The 17,675-nt window shown below is 35.7% G+C and overlaps 1 protein-coding gene across 1 annotated transcript; it reads right to left on the bottom strand.

The window, feature by feature from the left end:
- Positions 1-2,077: 2,077 nt before the first annotated feature.
- Positions 2,078-13,002, bottom strand: Rpt2 (26S proteasome regulatory subunit Rpt2). The gene is made up of 9 exons (XM_053777460.2): positions 12,865-13,002; positions 10,066-10,219; positions 9,342-9,466; positions 8,452-8,637; positions 4,915-5,014; positions 4,201-4,415; positions 3,787-3,984; positions 3,433-3,642; positions 2,078-2,419 (listed from the first exon to the last, which is right to left on the bottom strand). Exons 1-9 carry the CDS (start codon positions 12,865-12,867, stop codon positions 2,285-2,287), a joined length of 1,326 nt encoding a protein of 441 aa, XP_053633435.1. The 5' UTR covers positions 12,868-13,002; the 3' UTR covers positions 2,078-2,284.
- Positions 13,003-17,675: the final 4,673 nt, after the last annotated feature.

The following is a 17,675-nucleotide window of genomic DNA, read 5'->3' as shown; positions in this document are numbered from 1 at the left end:
GTGAGACTTACTGTCTATAAATTAGTCATTTTTAGGTGTACTTTACTGAAACATTTTTTCTCCATCTTAAGTTAAATATTGATGAAACTCGGTGTAGCCGAGGTAAGTTTTTTATAACTTGATAAGAGTATGTATGGTTTTTGTTTTCTTTGCTCTTATTACATTCTAGTCATACTGTTATTATCTATTCCTTCAAGTGTGTTCAAAAGACCTAGAATTTTACATTTAATTTTTTTTTTTTAACAAGTCGGCCGTCTCCCACCGAAAATTATGAACTTAATTGGTTTACAGTCTATGGATATAAAGGAAGTATACAGCAAGTCCTCACTCAACATCGTTGACAGGTTCTTGGAAACTGTCTCTAAGTGAAATGACGTATAACAAAATCAATTTTACCATAGGTTAATATAAACAAAAACTTCGTTTTGTTTCTAATGTCACACTTTTTTTTTTTGAGTGAGACCAGATATCAAGGGTGGACAGTGCACCTTTAGCACTCATTGCAACAGGGTTAAATTAAGGAATAAATGTCTGAAAAGCGAAAATTGTAAGGAGCATCTAATATCACCATGCAGTTCAAAAATAAACAATAATAAATATGGCAGGCTCGCTGAGCACTTTCATACCGCATCATTTACTGTCATGCATTTGTATAATTATCATTTACTTTACAAATTTTTATTTTCCAATAATTTGTATTCACTTTATTCGTTTGATTTTTATTATCATTGTTATAATGAAATGAAGTTATTTGAGGACCTGCTGTACTTTATTGTTACACAAACCATTAACAGGCCTCCTGTCGAGTTTGAGATGGGCTCCTGATCTGATGGGTTTGAGATGGGATTCTGATCTGATGGATTTGAGATGGGATCCTGATCTGACAGGTTTGTCATGTAACACCTTCCAATCTTATTCCAGAATGAAGGACTTATGTAGCTGAGAAACTGAATACAATTTCAAGACTTCTGAATGTGCTAAAAACACTAACACAAATATCTCCAAGTATAACATAACTTAGTTAACTATCCATACATTATCGAGGAAAGATATCAGCCTCACATGTACTCATAATTTGTCAAAATACCAAAATCTCTAACAGAAAAGGATGAGAAATGTGGTCAGTTATCATACTTATACTGGTGTTAAATTACCAAATTAGATAATGTAAGTTAACAACGATCTGTTGGAGCGTGAGCAGGGTAATATTTAGTGAAGGGATTCAGGGAAACCGGTTATTTTCATATAGTCGGACTTGAGTCCTGGAAATGGGAAGTACAATGCCTGCACTTTAAAGGAGGGGTTTGGGATATTGGCAGTTTGGAGGGATATGTTATGTATCTTTATACGTATATGCTTCTAAACTGTTGTATTCTGAGCACCTCTGCAAAAACAGTGATAATGTGTGAGTGTGGTGAAAGTGTTGAATGATAATGAAAGTATTTTCTTTTTGGGGATTTTCTTTCTTTTTTTGGGTCACCCTGCCTCGGTGGGAGACGGCCGACTTGTTGAAAAAAAAAAAAAAAGTTAACAGAGAAGTTAAAATGTAAATTACATTCATAAGAACCACTAAATCCATAAGAGGTTATACACTGCCTGGGAAATAGGAAGAGCAGGGAAAAAGGGTAGTAACACCTTCAAATTCTAGAATCAAGAGTCCTTTACAAGCATCAAAGTACTTTACCTGAAGAGATAAAATGTCTTTGCACTAAATACATTTAACCATACTCTCAGTCTTTCAACTGATTTAACCATGTTACACTACCAGTGTTTTTCTAATAGACTTATAAAAAGCAGTTCAAATACTGTGCAACTATTTAGAAAAGCTAAGTGTATGAAGAGCATAAATGTACACATGCAAGAAGACCAACTATGTATACTATGAAATGTGTTATTATTAGTCACAAATAGAGCACTTAATTTGTATGGAATTTAACAATATGATAAATGGGTGTTTGAAGCCTCTGTGAAAGATTTTTAAGTTTTGATATATTCCCTGTTATCCATCCTATTTGTTGAGGGAAAAGGTTATAATGAAGTAAGTTTCAAAAACAAAATGATATAAATTCAAACAAAATTTTAAACACAATTTTATTTGTCATTCATTTTCTAAAAATGATTCCTCAAAACATATTTTGTTGCATATAATTAGTTCAATAAAGTTTTTAATACAATGCTGAACTAAAAATATATAAAATCACTAAGAGGTAAACCTATATTATTTAATTTAGTAGACATTAAACATTAACCGAGAAAGATTATCTGACCACCCTCTCAGGAATACCTAAAGATATAATCCCTCTGGTGTTCCTTCCTTCTTTCTATACAAAACATTCTCTTTGGATTTCTTGAAGTCCTCACTGGTGACTTTCATTCGTCGTTCTCGTAATGCCATCAATCCAGCCTCTGTGCAAATTGCCTGTATTTTAAATAAAAAAAAGACAACATAAGTTTAAACAGCTTAATACAAATGTTTTAGAAGTGCACAATACAAAGATTTCTATACAAGCTTTGCTACTTCCTACAGATAAATGTACAGATTGCATATTGATTTTTTTTTTTTTTTAACAAACTGCCATCTCCCCACCAGGGCAGGGTGACCCAAATAAAAGAAGGAACACTTTCACCATCATTTACTCCAGCACTGTCTTGCCAGAGGGGAACCAGTACTAAAGGTCAAATCTGCAAATATTTTTACCCTTCCTTCAGAGTGCAAGTACTGTACTTCCCATCTCCAGCATTCAGATCCAGCTAACCAGTTTCCCTGAATTCTTTCATGTTACTTTGCTCACACTCAAACAGTACATGGTCATAAAAACCACTTGCCTACACTCATTCCTATCTAACATACTCACATACCCTTGCTGGATGTGTAAGCCCTTCACACAAAACCTTCTGTATCCTCCCTCCCTCCAACTTTTCCTAGGATGGCCCCTACCTGGCCTTCCCTCCATTACAAATTTATAAGTCCTCCAAGTCATCCTATTTTGTTCCATTCTCTCTAAATGTCCAAACCACCTTAACAACCCCTCTTCAGCCTGTGGGATAATACTTTTAGTAATCTTACACTTCCTTCTAATCTCCAAGCTATGAATTCTCTGCATAATATTCACACCACACACTGCCCTAAGACCTCCAGCCTCCTTTTTGCTACATTTAAAACCAATGCTTTATACCCATGTAAGCACTGGTACCAATATATTTAGACACATTTCCCTTTTGCCTTCATGGATAAAAGTGTTGGTTGTAAAAACATTTTATTCGAACTCACGTTGCCGAATGATTACGGAGCTGGCATTGCTAATTGCACATCATGAGGCATAAATAGTTCATGTGATATAGATACAGAACAAGAATAAGAAAACCTGAATTCATTTATAAAGATGTAATAGCATAATAATTAGTAAAAGTGCTCCTGTATATATACCATACCTTAATATCAGCTCCTGACAAGTCATCCTTGGCCATTATGAGTTCATCTAGGTTAACATCTCCAGCTAATGTCATGCGTGAAGTGTGAATCTGGAAGATGCGTCGCTTTGTCTTCTCATCAGGCAGTGGGAACTCTATCTTTCTGTCAATTCTACCCGGCCGGATTAAAGCTGGATCTAAAGTTTCAATACGGTTTGTTGCCATGATTACCTATAAAAAGAGTCAAATATAATAAGCCTTAGGTATGCTGTGATTCAAATTTAAACTATTACAAACTTTTAATTATAAAAAGTTTATTACAACCTTATAAAGAGGATTTAGGAAATACATTTATTGCTGATTAATGTACTGTACCTTGACATCACCTCGAGAATCAAAACCATCAAGCTGGTTCAAGAGCTCCAACATGGTACGCTGAATCTCTCTCTCACCACCAGAATTGGAATCATATCTCTTAGTCCCTATAGCATCAATCTCATCAATGAAAACAATACTAGGAGCATGTTCTTCTGCAACTCTGAACAGCTCCCGAACTAATTTGGGACCATCACCCTAAGTAAAGTGAATAATGGTAGTAAAATATGAGAAGCAATACATTAAATGTCAAGTATTTTAATCAATATACTCAGACCAGAATATTTTTGCATTTCATAGGTTAAAACATTTGATAATGTAGCAGTCATAACTAAAATATAATTACTATTCAAGATACCTAAAAATTTACAAATTCTTATTGTTTATTTATGAATGAATTAAGGAAATACTTACTAAATATTTTTGAATAAGTTCAGAACCTACAACCCTAAGAAAAGTAGCACTGGTTTGGTTAGCCACAGCCTTGGCTAAGAGTGTCTTTCCAGTGCCTGGCTGGCCATAAAGGATGACTCCCTTGGGAGGTTTGATACCCATCTCCTCATAGTATTCCGGGTGAGTGAGGGGAAGTTCTACAGATTCTTTTATCTCTTGAATTTGTGTATCCAAACCTATCAAAAATTCAATTAGTCTTAAAATTACCTTTCATGTAAAGTATACTTTACAGTCCTAGCCAATTTATTTTTTGCAAAATCTTCACCATACAAGATTCATATGGAAAACATTGCTAACACAGATAAGGTACAAAGATGTGTATTAGCAGGATACACACTGAAGTCTCCATATGTTTTAGTAGGCATGTTAGAGTAAATTTTGTTTTAGTTAAATTTACAACTTCTGAAGTACCAGAGACCTATTAAATTAGGATCAGTAATTTGAGATAAAAATTAGCACACTGTGAAAGTAACAAAATTATGCACTGGTAAAAAATTTTTCATGTGTAATTTATATATATAAAAAAAAGTGAACAAAAAAAAAATTAATATTCAGGGAACTATGTATGTATAAGCCTAAAGATTATAGAATAGTATATATACTGCCAGCAAGTGGTCACTAAAATTTCCAACACTAAAAAAAACTCAGTGATACTATACATGCACAAAAACTTACCTCCAATATCTGCATATGTTTCTTGAGGAGCCTTTTCTAGCTTCATGACTGTAACCATAGGATCTGTGTCATCACTCAAAACTCCAACAACAGCATGTACCTATAAAGCAGAATTAATCTCATTCTTGATTCATAATTTTTTAAGTAACTTTCCTATAGTGTTATTATTTTCTTATATGATTTGGAAAACTTTCCAAAATCCATATAACATTTTAATTTGATCCAAGTGACAATTATTTTTTAAATTTGATTACTGAACATTCATATCACTGCATGCTCAGGCAGAAAATGAACAGTGAACTGCTACAGCCCAACTCTTGTTATTATGTCAGATATATTACCAACATGGCTAATCGTAATTTGAAGAAATATACAGTACTGTACAATACATGCATGTCCTTGCTCCCAGGCAAATAACATATAGCATTTCATAAGATACTACACAATTCTGGCAACTTCTTTTTACATGTCTACAAAAATAAAAACCAACAAAATACCATAATAATATTTACAAAACTTTAAAGTAAATACTGCAAGACAAGCACCCTTACAAAAACTACCAAAGTATTTCCCATATCATAAGGCTAATGTTAACAGAGAATAAAGTAAAGCTAAAGGGATACTAGGACATTTTTCTTCACAAGAGGAAGGGTATTTTTTTTATCAACGTCAGCTGTCTCTCACCAAGGCAGGGTAACCCAACAAGAAAATACTTTCATCATTCAACACTTTCACCTCACTCATTCATAATCACTGTTTTGGCAGAGGTGCTCAGAACACAATAGTTTAGAAGCATATATAAAGAAATATAACATATCCCTCCAAACTGTCAATATCCCAAACCCCTCCTTTAAAGTGCAGGCATTCTACTTCCCATTTCCAGTACTCAAGTCTGGCTATATAAAAATAACCGGTTTCCCTGAATCCCTTCACTAAATATTACCCTGCTCACACTCCAACAGTTCATCAGGTTTCAAAAAACATTCGTCTCCATTCACTCATATCTAACACACTCACTCATGCATGCTTGCTGGAAGTCCAAGCCCCTCGCCCACAAAACCTCCTTTACGCCCTCCCTCCAAACTTTTTGAGGATGACCCCTACTCCACCTTCCATTGTCTACAGATTTATATGCTCTCCATGTCATTCCACTTTGATCCATTCTCTCTAAATGACCAAACCACCTCAACAACCCCTCTTCTGCCCTCTGACTAATACTTTTATTAACTCTACACCTTCCCCTAATTTCCACACTCCGAATTCTCTGCATAATATTTACACCACACACTGCCCTTAAACAGAACATCTCCGCTGCCTCCAACCGCCTCCTCGCTGCAGCATTTACAACCCAAGCTTCACACCCACATAAGAGTGTTGGTACCACTATACTTTCATACATTCTCTTCCTTGCCTCCATAGATGACATTTTTGTCTCCACATATACCTCAACACACCACTCACCTTTTTCCTTCATTAATTCTATGGTTAACCTCATCCTTCATAAACCTATCTGCTGACACGTCAACTCCCAAATATCTGAAAGCATTCACTTCTTCCATACTCCCTCTCTCCAATGTGATATCCAATTTTTCTTTATGTAAATCATTTGATACCCTCATCACCTTACTCTTATCTACGTTCACTTTCAACTTTCTATCTTTACACACCCTCCCAAACTCGTCCACTAACCTTCGTAACTTTGTTTTAGAATCTCCCATAAGCACAGTATCATCAGCAAAAAGTAACTGTCACAACTCCCATTTTGTATTTGATTCCCCATAATTTAATCCCACCCCCTCCCCAACACCTTAGCATTTACTTCTTTTACAACCCCATCTATAAATATATTAAACAACCATGGTGACATTACACATCCCTGTCTAAAACCTACTTTTATCAGGAAGTAATCTCCCTCTCTCCTACACACCCTAACCTGAGCCTCACTATCCTCATAAAAACTCTTTACAGCATTTAGAAACTTACTACCTATTCCATATACTACTTGCAACATCTGCCACATTGCTCTCCTATCCACTCAATCATATGCCTTTTCTAAATCCATAAATGCAATGAAAACTTCCCTACTTTCATCTAAATACTGTTCACATATATGCTTCAATGTAAAAACTTGATCTACACATCCCCTACCCACTCTAAAGCCTCCTTGCTCATCTGCAATCCTACTCTCTGTCTTACCTCTAATTCTTTCAAAAATAACCCTACGGTACACTTTTCCTGGTATACTCAGTAAACTTGTTCCCCTATAATCTTTACAATCTCTAATGTCCCCCTTCCCTTTATATAAAGGAACTATCCATGCTCCCTGCCAATCCCTAGGTACCTTCCCCTCTTCCACACATTTATTAAACAAAAATACCAACCACTCCAACACTATATCCTCACCTTGCTTTTAACATTTCTGTAATGATCCCATCAGTTCCAGCTGCTTTACCCCCTTTCATTCTACGTAATGCCTCACGTACCTCCCCCACACTCACAAGAGGATGTAATAAATGCTTCAAACACTGGAAACTTTAAAACATTACATGATGAACAAGTTATTGAAAACAGGACACTACAAGCACAGCTCTGCTTCTGTAGCTACTAATAGGTAATTACAAATACTGTAGGTACCTAATTACCAGCATCACAGCACCTCCCTTGAAGGGAATAATCCAGGATAAGCCAAAACATCATATTTTTAATTTCCAATCTGTGCTTATTGTGACTTGTTCCGGATGTGATATTGAAACCTCTTTCTGTCTTGAGAAGACAATTTTTCTATATAAGCTTTCTTAAGTCAGCATGCTCAAGAAAATTTGTAGGGTACATAAAGTATAGCACTATCAAATTAAGATTTTTCAACCCACTGTGCCATTTTTTTTACACATTTTTGCACTACTGTATGCTACTGAATCATTAACATGTAAACTGGAGACATTTGATCTTATGCTGCACATTTCCTCTCAGGTATTTTCTCGGAACCGAGCACAGACAAAGTTATGAAAAACTGAATATGAAAACACATTTTACAAATAAGATGAACTTGCCATTGTGAAAATGTCTGCCATGCAAGAAAAAGTTTCAGATGAGATGAACTCGCCACAGCTAAAATTTTTGCCAAAACAAGAAAAATTTAAGTTTTGGTTTGCAAGTATCTGTATTTGTCATTCTTTTAAGTATTAGTTTCTTTTTAAATGATGTAAATAAACTGAAGTATTAAAAAACTGAAAATACTCACCCAATAATTAGTATTCCTTCTCAATTGGAATTATATTACAAAAGTATACTTAAAGCAGAATTAGATACTTCAGTAAAAAATAGTTTTAATTTATTTTTAGTATACTGGTACACACTATAGTACTGTACAGCAGTCCAAATTTGTTATTTATTAGCTATAAACTATGGCACAGTTTTAGAGACAATAAAAACCTACTCAGGAATAAGATTATACTGGCCTAGGGCTAGGCTGCAACTGCAGATCCCTCAAAACTGGGCACAGGTATATACATGCTTATACTGCAACATGGTACTTACTTTATGGTTTAGCAACACAGAGCACCCAGGCTCAAGCTGATCTTTATCAACAAAGGACAGGATGGAGACATAATGCTCTGAGCCCACACTTGTTGAGACGATGGCATGGTTATCATCGATAATCTCTTCTAGGGTTCCTACACTCATGGGAGTCCCTCTCAAATCATCAACCTTGCTTCTTTCCTCCTGAAATTTAAAAAAAAAAAAAAAAAAAAAAAAAGTCTCTCTGAAATGCAACTTATAATATGCTGCTTTTCTAGCAAGTGATGGTGTAAAGAAATAGTTTCTCAACAAAGATAAAAGTAAATAATACAGGATGTTTCAAAAAGGGTGGAACATAGAGTTTCAAATGACCACTGCTAAATGCCTCCCCCAGTGTACCAACAGCCTCTAGCCCCAGTCGTTTGAAAGATGGCGATCCCACAACACAAGGTGTTTTGTGTTCTGCAGTTCAGCAAGACTGAATCCGTAATTGTGGTGCAGTGTTCATTTCAAACTGGGTCCATTTTTTGAAACACCCTGTATATAGCCATAAAACACTCAGTTTAAATGAAATAATACAGTGGACCCCCACTTAACGATCACCTCCCAATGCGACCAATTATGTAAGTGTATTTATGTAAGTGCGTTTGTACGTGTATGTTTGGGGGTCTGAAATGGACTAATCTACTTCACAATATTCCTTATGGGAACAAATTCGGTCAGTACTGGCACCTGAACTTACTTCTGGAATGAAAAAATATCGTTAACCGGGGATCCACTGTAATTCATATCAATAAGAATGTCTAACAAAATTGCAGAAAATACAAATTATAATTCCAATATGCATTTTACCCATTGTTTGGTTTAAAAGTCTTAAGAGAACTAGCTCAAGACTTTATATCACTTGCCTCCTGTTTCTCCTCTTGAGGCCTAAGAGTTTCTTGGTTACGAATAAATTCCTCCTCCATCAGAAGGTAGTCCTTGATTCGTTCAAGTTTCAACATCTTGAGGCGGCAACGAGTATGTGGTGTTACTGTAATAATGTTGGTAGAATTACCAACAATATGTAAAGTAAAAGGACACAAGCGCAACTAATGTGACATTTTATTGTGGCAACGTTTCGCTCTCCAGGAGCTTTGTCAAGCCGTTACAAACAGTACATGGACACAGACAGTATATATAGGCTCAGAGTGAGGTGCAATACTAGTGGTAGTTGTAGTAGTAGCAGTAATACAATATGGTAGAACAATTAACTCGCACATGAGTAAAAAGATATAAAAGCTATTACTACTTGGGTAACATGCACAAATGTTTTGGCAGTGATTAGGGATTAAATGCACAGTATATATGTTGGGTTAAAAATTATAAATGTACAACTGCCTATAGTTCCTAATAAACTAATACTGTACTAAGACTAATTGCAAATTATATAAGGAAATGTGTACAAAATTTTTTATAATGTCAAACCTAATTACAGTATCTGCAATTTTTTCAACCTATATTTAAAAGCCTGAAATCAATTTAGTATCCATTATTTTACTTAGGAGCCAAGACCAATATGACCTACACATTACTTTTATAAGCAAAGTTTTTTTTAACATTCACGTGCATGTCACTGATGTTACTACTCACCAAGAGGCAGTTTGTTAGCAGCATCTGGTCCTTTCATCTTCCTCTTCTTCTTCCCAACACGGGTGGGCACTGGAGGCTCGTATTTCTTCTTCTTGTCTTTTTTGTCATCTCCCCCCTGCCCACCTCCCCCTGAACTATTACTCTGGCTCTGACCCTAAAAAAAGAAAACCAAGTCCTGTAATTAGCCTAGGGTTAATTTTCAGTTTATACAAAAAGTGGGGTAAGACAACATACAGTGGACCCCCGCATAACGATCAGCTCCCAACTCGACCAATTATGTAAGTGTATTTTTGTAAGTGCTTTTGTAGGTGTATTTTTAGGGGTCTGAAACAGACTAATCTAATTCACAATATTTCTTATGGGAACAAATTCGGTCTATAACGGCACCCAAACAGACTTCTGGATTGAAATAATATCGTTATGCGGGGGTCCACTGTATTATGGGATATTTTGCATTCAAATGACAATGAAGGATGATAAAAATGTCAAAAGTTTTTGGAGGCAGACTTCAGTGTTTGAACATTCACCACACAAACAATAGGACCAGAGTTCAATTCCCAGTCTGGGTGAGACTTATAAGAAAGATTTACACCTGTTGCCCCTGTTCACCTACTAAGACACTTATGAGTTTGCAGGTCATAATCTTGGAAAGGACCTAAAATACCCCAATAGAATAAATCACATTTGTAGGCTTCTAAGGTTAATAAAAAAATATCAGCATCTTGAAAGAAAAAATATTTAGATATTCAATATTAATAGTTATATGGAACTGATACTGATGATGGCAGTAATGATGGTAAAGGTGAATAGCAATACAGTAATAAAAAATGTGATTACTTTCATGGTGTTGATACAATATATATTTCATTAGTCAGTCATAAACAATAATACTGAATTTTACATTTCATCTACAGATGCATTTAAGTGATTTGGCAATGTTTATAAAGCAAATGCACATACTGTGCATTATTATTGCTAGGGATGGGATGATACCAAAATGCCTGCAATACGGATACCCACTTTTAGGCCAATACAGATGCCATTAAAAATTTGCTGATATCCACCCATATTGATACTATTAAAATTAGCCAATACTGATACTAAATTTTAGGCCAATACCCACCAGAATTTATACAATTGCTTTTTATAGAAACTTCTGTGTAAATTAACCTAGAATAACCCAATAATGATAAAACTCATTCACAATATTTCTGTTATGTTCCTACAGTGCACTCACCCTGTAAACTAGTAATGAGACAATACCAATATTTTTGCCGTTACAGATACAGCACTATAATTTTGACTTGTACCAATACCGTCAAATTTTTGATACTCACCAATACAAATACCAGAAAAAAAATGGCTAATACCCACAGATGCCAATACATGTACTTAATTTTTTACCAGTACTGACACTAACATCAGTCAAATGCCTCAAAATGCCCTGGCATGCAAGTGTACCCATCAACATGCTTTATATGCATTCACACATTGTAACCTATGCAAAGAAATAAAATTTGTTATTTTTTTTTTTTTTAATATTGAAGCTTTGGCACATCTGATGCATCAACAGACTACATTTGAGTACATAATGATTATAACCATTTATAAGAAACTTTTAGACCTGCCAGAAGGATTAAAGTCAACCTTAATGGATTTTTATATCAAGTTGTTCAGTCTCCATTGTGCAGCTGTACTGATCTATAACATCTTGTAAGTCAGAGCAAAACCTGTGCTTACTATATTAATACAGCACCTAAATATAGCCTCCTAAATAAAGGACCCCAATGGAAATAAGTCACTCTTTTGGGTTATCCTAGGTTCTTTATACATATGCTGCTATGTATGACAATCTGTATAACTGTATTTGTGTATACTTAATTCCTCCTTGGCCAGAGGGCTTCGGTTATGCAAAATGGTTAAGATAAGATTTGGTTCAGATTTTTAACCCCGAAGAGTTAGCCACCCAGGATAACCCAAGAAAGTCAGTGCGTCATTGAGGACTGTCTGACTTATTTCCATTGGGGGTCTCAATCTTGTCCCCCAGGATGCAACCCACACCAGTCCACTAACACCCAGGTACCTATTTGCTGCTAGGTGAACAGGACAACAGGTGTAAGGAAACGCACTGAAATTTTTCTACCCTGTCGGGAACTAAACCCGGGCCCTCCGTATGTGAAGCAACAGCTTTGCCAGCCAGGCCACAGGGCCACAACCAAAATTTTTAGAGAGGTGGACAGGTAAGCCAGTGGAAGGCCTCAGTCAGATGACCAAAAGCTCCAGCTGTGGGTCATCATATGGTTAAGACCCAGGTCAGGAAAAACACTTGTTCTGTTTCCTGACAAAAATTACCTAACCTGACCTGACCTCGGATATGCTTCTACAGGCACATCAGAGCAAAATAAGTTTATTTAGATAAAGGTACACATAAATACAGTTACACAGTTATCATACATAATAACATGGGTAAATTACCCATCAGGATAGCCCATAGTCAGTGACTTATTTTCATTGGGGTTCTTACATCTTTTATTTAAAGCCTAGTCGCTTCGACTTTTCTGGGTTATCCTGAGTGATTTACGTTTACATTACTATACAAGACAATTACAACCATCCAAAAATTGTGTAAACTTGTACCTAAATAAAAACAAGCCATCGAAAAAAAAATCCAATTATTGTATGTTACGCTTCTCAATAACAACCAGAAGGCAGTCATATATGCATACAAGTATTTTATAACATAGTTATGAGCCTTAATTCCCTGTATTATACGAGAAAAACAGCATAAGAAAGACCTACCATAATGACCCACTGTCTTAGTGTTGACAACTGCACACACCGTCGACTTCACCGCCTCTCCATACATCATATATCTCTATTGTTAATATATATTATATCTCTCAGATTATTATTTTCTTAAATGACATTGAAAGCGTACTTAAAATTCCTTAGATGTTAATTTGCATCTTTAATGTGAATGAGAATGATGAAAGTCGATCTTCCATCACTCTTCACAAAACTGCTCTTAAAACTAATGATAATTCGTTTTAGTTTTTAGAAATTATTATTACATTCACGGGGAAGCACTAAACCCGTAGGGAGGACAGGTCCAATTCCTTAGATTAAGAGCCCTCAGCAGCATAAAAGACCCTCCAGTGATGGGTTAGTTTAATGTAGGTTAGTTTAATATGTTAGTTTAATATAGGTTAGTTTAATAAAGGTTAGTTTAATATAGGTTAGTTTAATAAAGGTTAGTTTAATAAAGGTTAGTTTAATAAAGGTTAGTTTAATATAGGTTAGTTTAATATAGGTTAGTTTAATATGTTAGCTTAATAAAGGTTAGTTTAATAAAGGTTAGTTTAATAAAGGTTAGTTTAATATAGGTTAGTTTAATAAAGGTTAGTTTAATAAAAGTTTAATAAAGGTTAGTTTAATATAGGTTAGTTTAATATAGGTTAGTTTAATATAGGTTAGTTTAATATAGGTTAGTTTAATAAAGGTTAGTTTAATAAAGGTTAGTTTAATATAGGTTAGTTTAATATAGATTAGTTTAATATTGGTTAGTTTAATATAGGTTAGTTTAATATAGGTTAGTTTAATATAGGTTAGTTTAATATAGGTTAGTTTAATAAAGGTTAGTTTAATATAGGTTAGTTTAATATAGATTAGTTTAATATAGGTTAGTTTAATATAGGTTAGTTTAATATAGGTTAGTTTAATATAGGTTAGTTTAATATAGGTTAGTATAATACAGGATAGTTTAATATAGGTTAGTTTAACTGAACGAGGGCCATTAAGGTGACAAGTCATTTGAACACTAACAATCAAGCATAATTCAATCCTTAAAATAGGGGCAGAAACTACATTTCTCAATGACCACATTGGAAATGTTGCCTAACTTTTTTGGGTTATCCCAGGTAATTTACACTATGTATGATAATTGTACTTATGTGTACCTGTACCTAAATCAACTTACTAGAAAACTGTATATGCAATAAGAGATTCACACCTGTTTATTGTATATAGCCTGTGATTTTTCTAAATAATTCTATTACGAATCTATGATAAAATAGAGTAACCATAGTCATACAAAGTTAAATTAGGCTTTCCTTGATCACATCTACTCCTGTAACCACAATTAGATGAGTACAACATTTTGGCAATTGCCAATTTTATTGCTTAGGTTAGGTAAGGTTCATTAGGAAATAGGACAGTGTTTCCTGACGGGGGTCTTAAGGTGATGACCTGCCGTTGGAGCTTTTGGTCATCCGACCGAGGCCTTCCGCTGGCTTACTGGTCCACCCCTTTAAAAATTTTGGTTTTAGTTATAACCATCTGTTTATTAATTGTATTGCTCATTGCAAAATGTATTGTCATGTACCAAAGCAGTTTTTTCTTTCTCATTTTTATCCAATATTCTTGGAAGTTCTAGAGTATCATATTTCACCATTCTTTGTAATTTATATACAGTGGACCCTCGACTAACGCTATTAATCAGTTCCTGAGAGCTCATCGTTAGTCAAAATTATCGTTAGTCAAGTTAATTTTTCCCATAAGAAATAATGGAAATCAAATTAATCCGTTCCTGACACCCCAAAGTGTGAACAAAAAAAATTTTTACCACATGAAATATTAATTTTAATACACACAAACTGAAGACATGCACAGTTACATGACACTTACCTTTATTGAAGATCTGGTGATGATTGATGGGATGGGAGGAGGGGAGTGTTGATGGTCTTAGTGTTTAGAAGGGGAATCCCCTTCCATTAGGACTTGAGGTGGCAAGTCCTTTTCCAGGGTTACTTCCCTTCCCTTTAAATCTCTCAAACCAACATTTGCTGGCCTTAAATTCACTCACATCACCACTAGTTGCTGGCATTTTTTAATTAAATCGCCTTGCAACTTCCTAGCCTTTTCACTTATGATCGCTTGAGAGATGCTATCTCCTGCTATCTGTTTTTCGTTTATCCACACCAATAACAGTCTCTCAACATCTTCGAGTACTTGCGATCTCAGTTTCGAAAACATAGTTGCACCTTTGGCAAGAACAGCTTCCTTGATTGCCGTTTTCTTGCCCACAATAGTAGCGATGGTTGATTGGGGTTTTGTGTACAACCTGGCCAGCTCGGAGACACGCACTCCACTTTCATACTTAGCAATGATCTCTTTCTTCATATCCATAGTAATTCTCACCCTTTTTGCTGTAGAGTTGGCACTAGAAGCTTTCTTAGGGCCCATGGTGACTTATTTTGCAGGTGCAATCACTAGAAAGGCTGTGATAATATGAAATGTTCCGATTGTATGCTTGGAAGCGACCGTGGTGGCTGGCTGGCTTGTAAACACTGGCCAGAAGTGGATGCGTCTCAGACGGAACGAATAGCGTTGGTCGAGTTTTTTAGCGCTAGTCGAGGCAAAATTTTTGCGTTAAAATGTATCGCTAGTCGGATTTATTGTTAATCGATGCCATCGTTGGTCGAGGGTCCACTGTATTGGGCTTACTAAACTAGAGTTTCTTGAGGACAAGCAACATTCTCCTTACTTGGAACTTTGTAATCTTGATGTATAACATTTGTTAATTAAAACTTATATTAATTCCCATACAAATATTGTTGTGGGGTGAGTGGGAAACTGATTCATTTTATACTTTATACAATTCTTAATATCTTCAACTGGGCTTTCCCTCACAACAGTCAAGTACACTTTTATAATTCACAGTTTTCCTGCTCACTGCATAGTTTTACTATGTAAGTTCTTTTTTTACAGGGCAATCTTTATGTACTTGTATTACAATGATCATGGAATCCTATTATTAACAAACTTTTTTAACTGTGGCCCCTGAGATGCCTTAATGTGGTAGAACTAGTGGCACAAGAAATTAGAAACACTCCTTCCCTTCATCATGGTGAAGCACTATGCTGATTGGGGTCAGTGTTTGGGGAATGGATAGTAGTCAAGTTTGATTATTATTAGAATCAAGCTATGCACTAAACCCACCAAAGTCATAGTGTTGAGTCAGGTTTGAACTGAATGGGTGGGCAGTTCCAATACCTTGGATCAAAAGTTCAACATCAAATCACTCCCTTTAATGACCCTTCCTTCCCTGGAGTGTACCTGTAGAAAGTTGAAAGTGAACATAGAAAAGAATAAGGTGATGAGGATATCAAATGATTTAGATAAAGAAAAATTGGATATCAAATTGGGGAGGAGGAGTATGGAAGAAGTGAATGTTTTCAGATACTTGGGAGTTGACGTGTCAGCGGATGGATTTATGAAGGATAAGGTTAATCATAGAATTGATGAAGGAAAAAAGGTGAGTGGTGCATTGAGGTATATGTGGAGTCAAAAAACGTTATATACATTCCCTTCTTTGCCTCCATAGATAAGTATAGTAGTACCAACACTCTTATATGGGTGTGAAGCTTGGGTTGTGAATGCAGCAGCGAGGAGGCGGTTGGAGGCAATGGAGATGTCCTGTCTAAGGGCAATGTGTGGTGTAAATATTATGCAGAAAATTCAGAGTGTGGAAATTAGAAGGTGTGGAGTTAATGAAAGTATTAGTCAGAGGGCTGAAGAGGGGTTGTTGAGGTGGTTTGGTCATTTAGAGAGAATGGATCAAAGTAGAATGACATGGAGAGCATTTAAATCTGTAGAAGGAAGGCGGGGTAGGGGTCGTCCTCGAAAAGGTTGGAAGGGAGGTTTTGTGGGCGAGGGGCTTGGACTTCCAGCAGGCGTGCATGAGCGTGTTCGATAGGAGTGAATGGAGACAAATGGTATTTGGGACTTGACGATCTGTTGGAGTGTGAGCAGGGTAATATTTAGTGAAGGGATTCAGGGAAACCGGTTATTTTTATATAGCCGGACTAGTCCTGGAAATGGGAAGTACAATGCCTGCACTCTAAAGGAGGGGTTTTGGGATATTAGCAGTTTGGAGGGATATGTTGTGTATCTTTATACGTATATGCTTCTAAACTGTTGTGTTCTGAGCACCTCTGCAAAAACAGTGATTACGTGTGAGTGAGGTGAAAGTGTTGAATGATAATGAAAGTGTTTTCTTTTTGGGGATTTTCTTTCTTTTTGGGTCACCCTGCCTCGGTGGGAGACGGCCGACTTGTTGAAAAAAAAAAAAAAAAAAATACCCAAGGTGCTTCATAAATCTTACACATTTATTGTTACAATGCTATTAGGGATTTTAATGCTTCCCCACAAACATTGTACACTGCAAGTCTTGCATCTTGTAACCTGTCCTGGTCAGATTCCAGAGTACAGTTATACCCCACTTTACGTCATTTCGGCCTACACCAAATTCACCTTTATGCCACTTTTCTAGAGTAAATTTCAGTTCAGTAAACATCATTGTGTCTGACTTTACATTACTCAGCAATGTCACCTATCATAATTTGTGTTCATTATTCTTGAAAAAATGACTAAAATGTGTTTTTAGTGTTCTTTAAGGTTTAATAATAGTTACATTCTTTCACGAGTTATTTATGCTAGTTTTACATTGCCGTCATTATAAGGCATTTTTAAGAATTGTGTCCGGTTCACATCATAGCTCTTGGAACCAATTAATGATGATGTAGGGCAGATTATTATTATTATAATCAAGG

This window comes from Cherax quadricarinatus, chromosome 18, assembly GCF_038502225.1.
Source record: "Cherax quadricarinatus isolate ZL_2023a chromosome 18, ASM3850222v1, whole genome shotgun sequence".
NCBI classification, from domain to species: domain Eukaryota; kingdom Metazoa; phylum Arthropoda; class Malacostraca; order Decapoda; family Parastacidae; genus Cherax; species Cherax quadricarinatus.
Note: the sequence above shows the minus strand (reverse complement) of the source record. Positions and strands in the feature narration are given on the sequence as shown.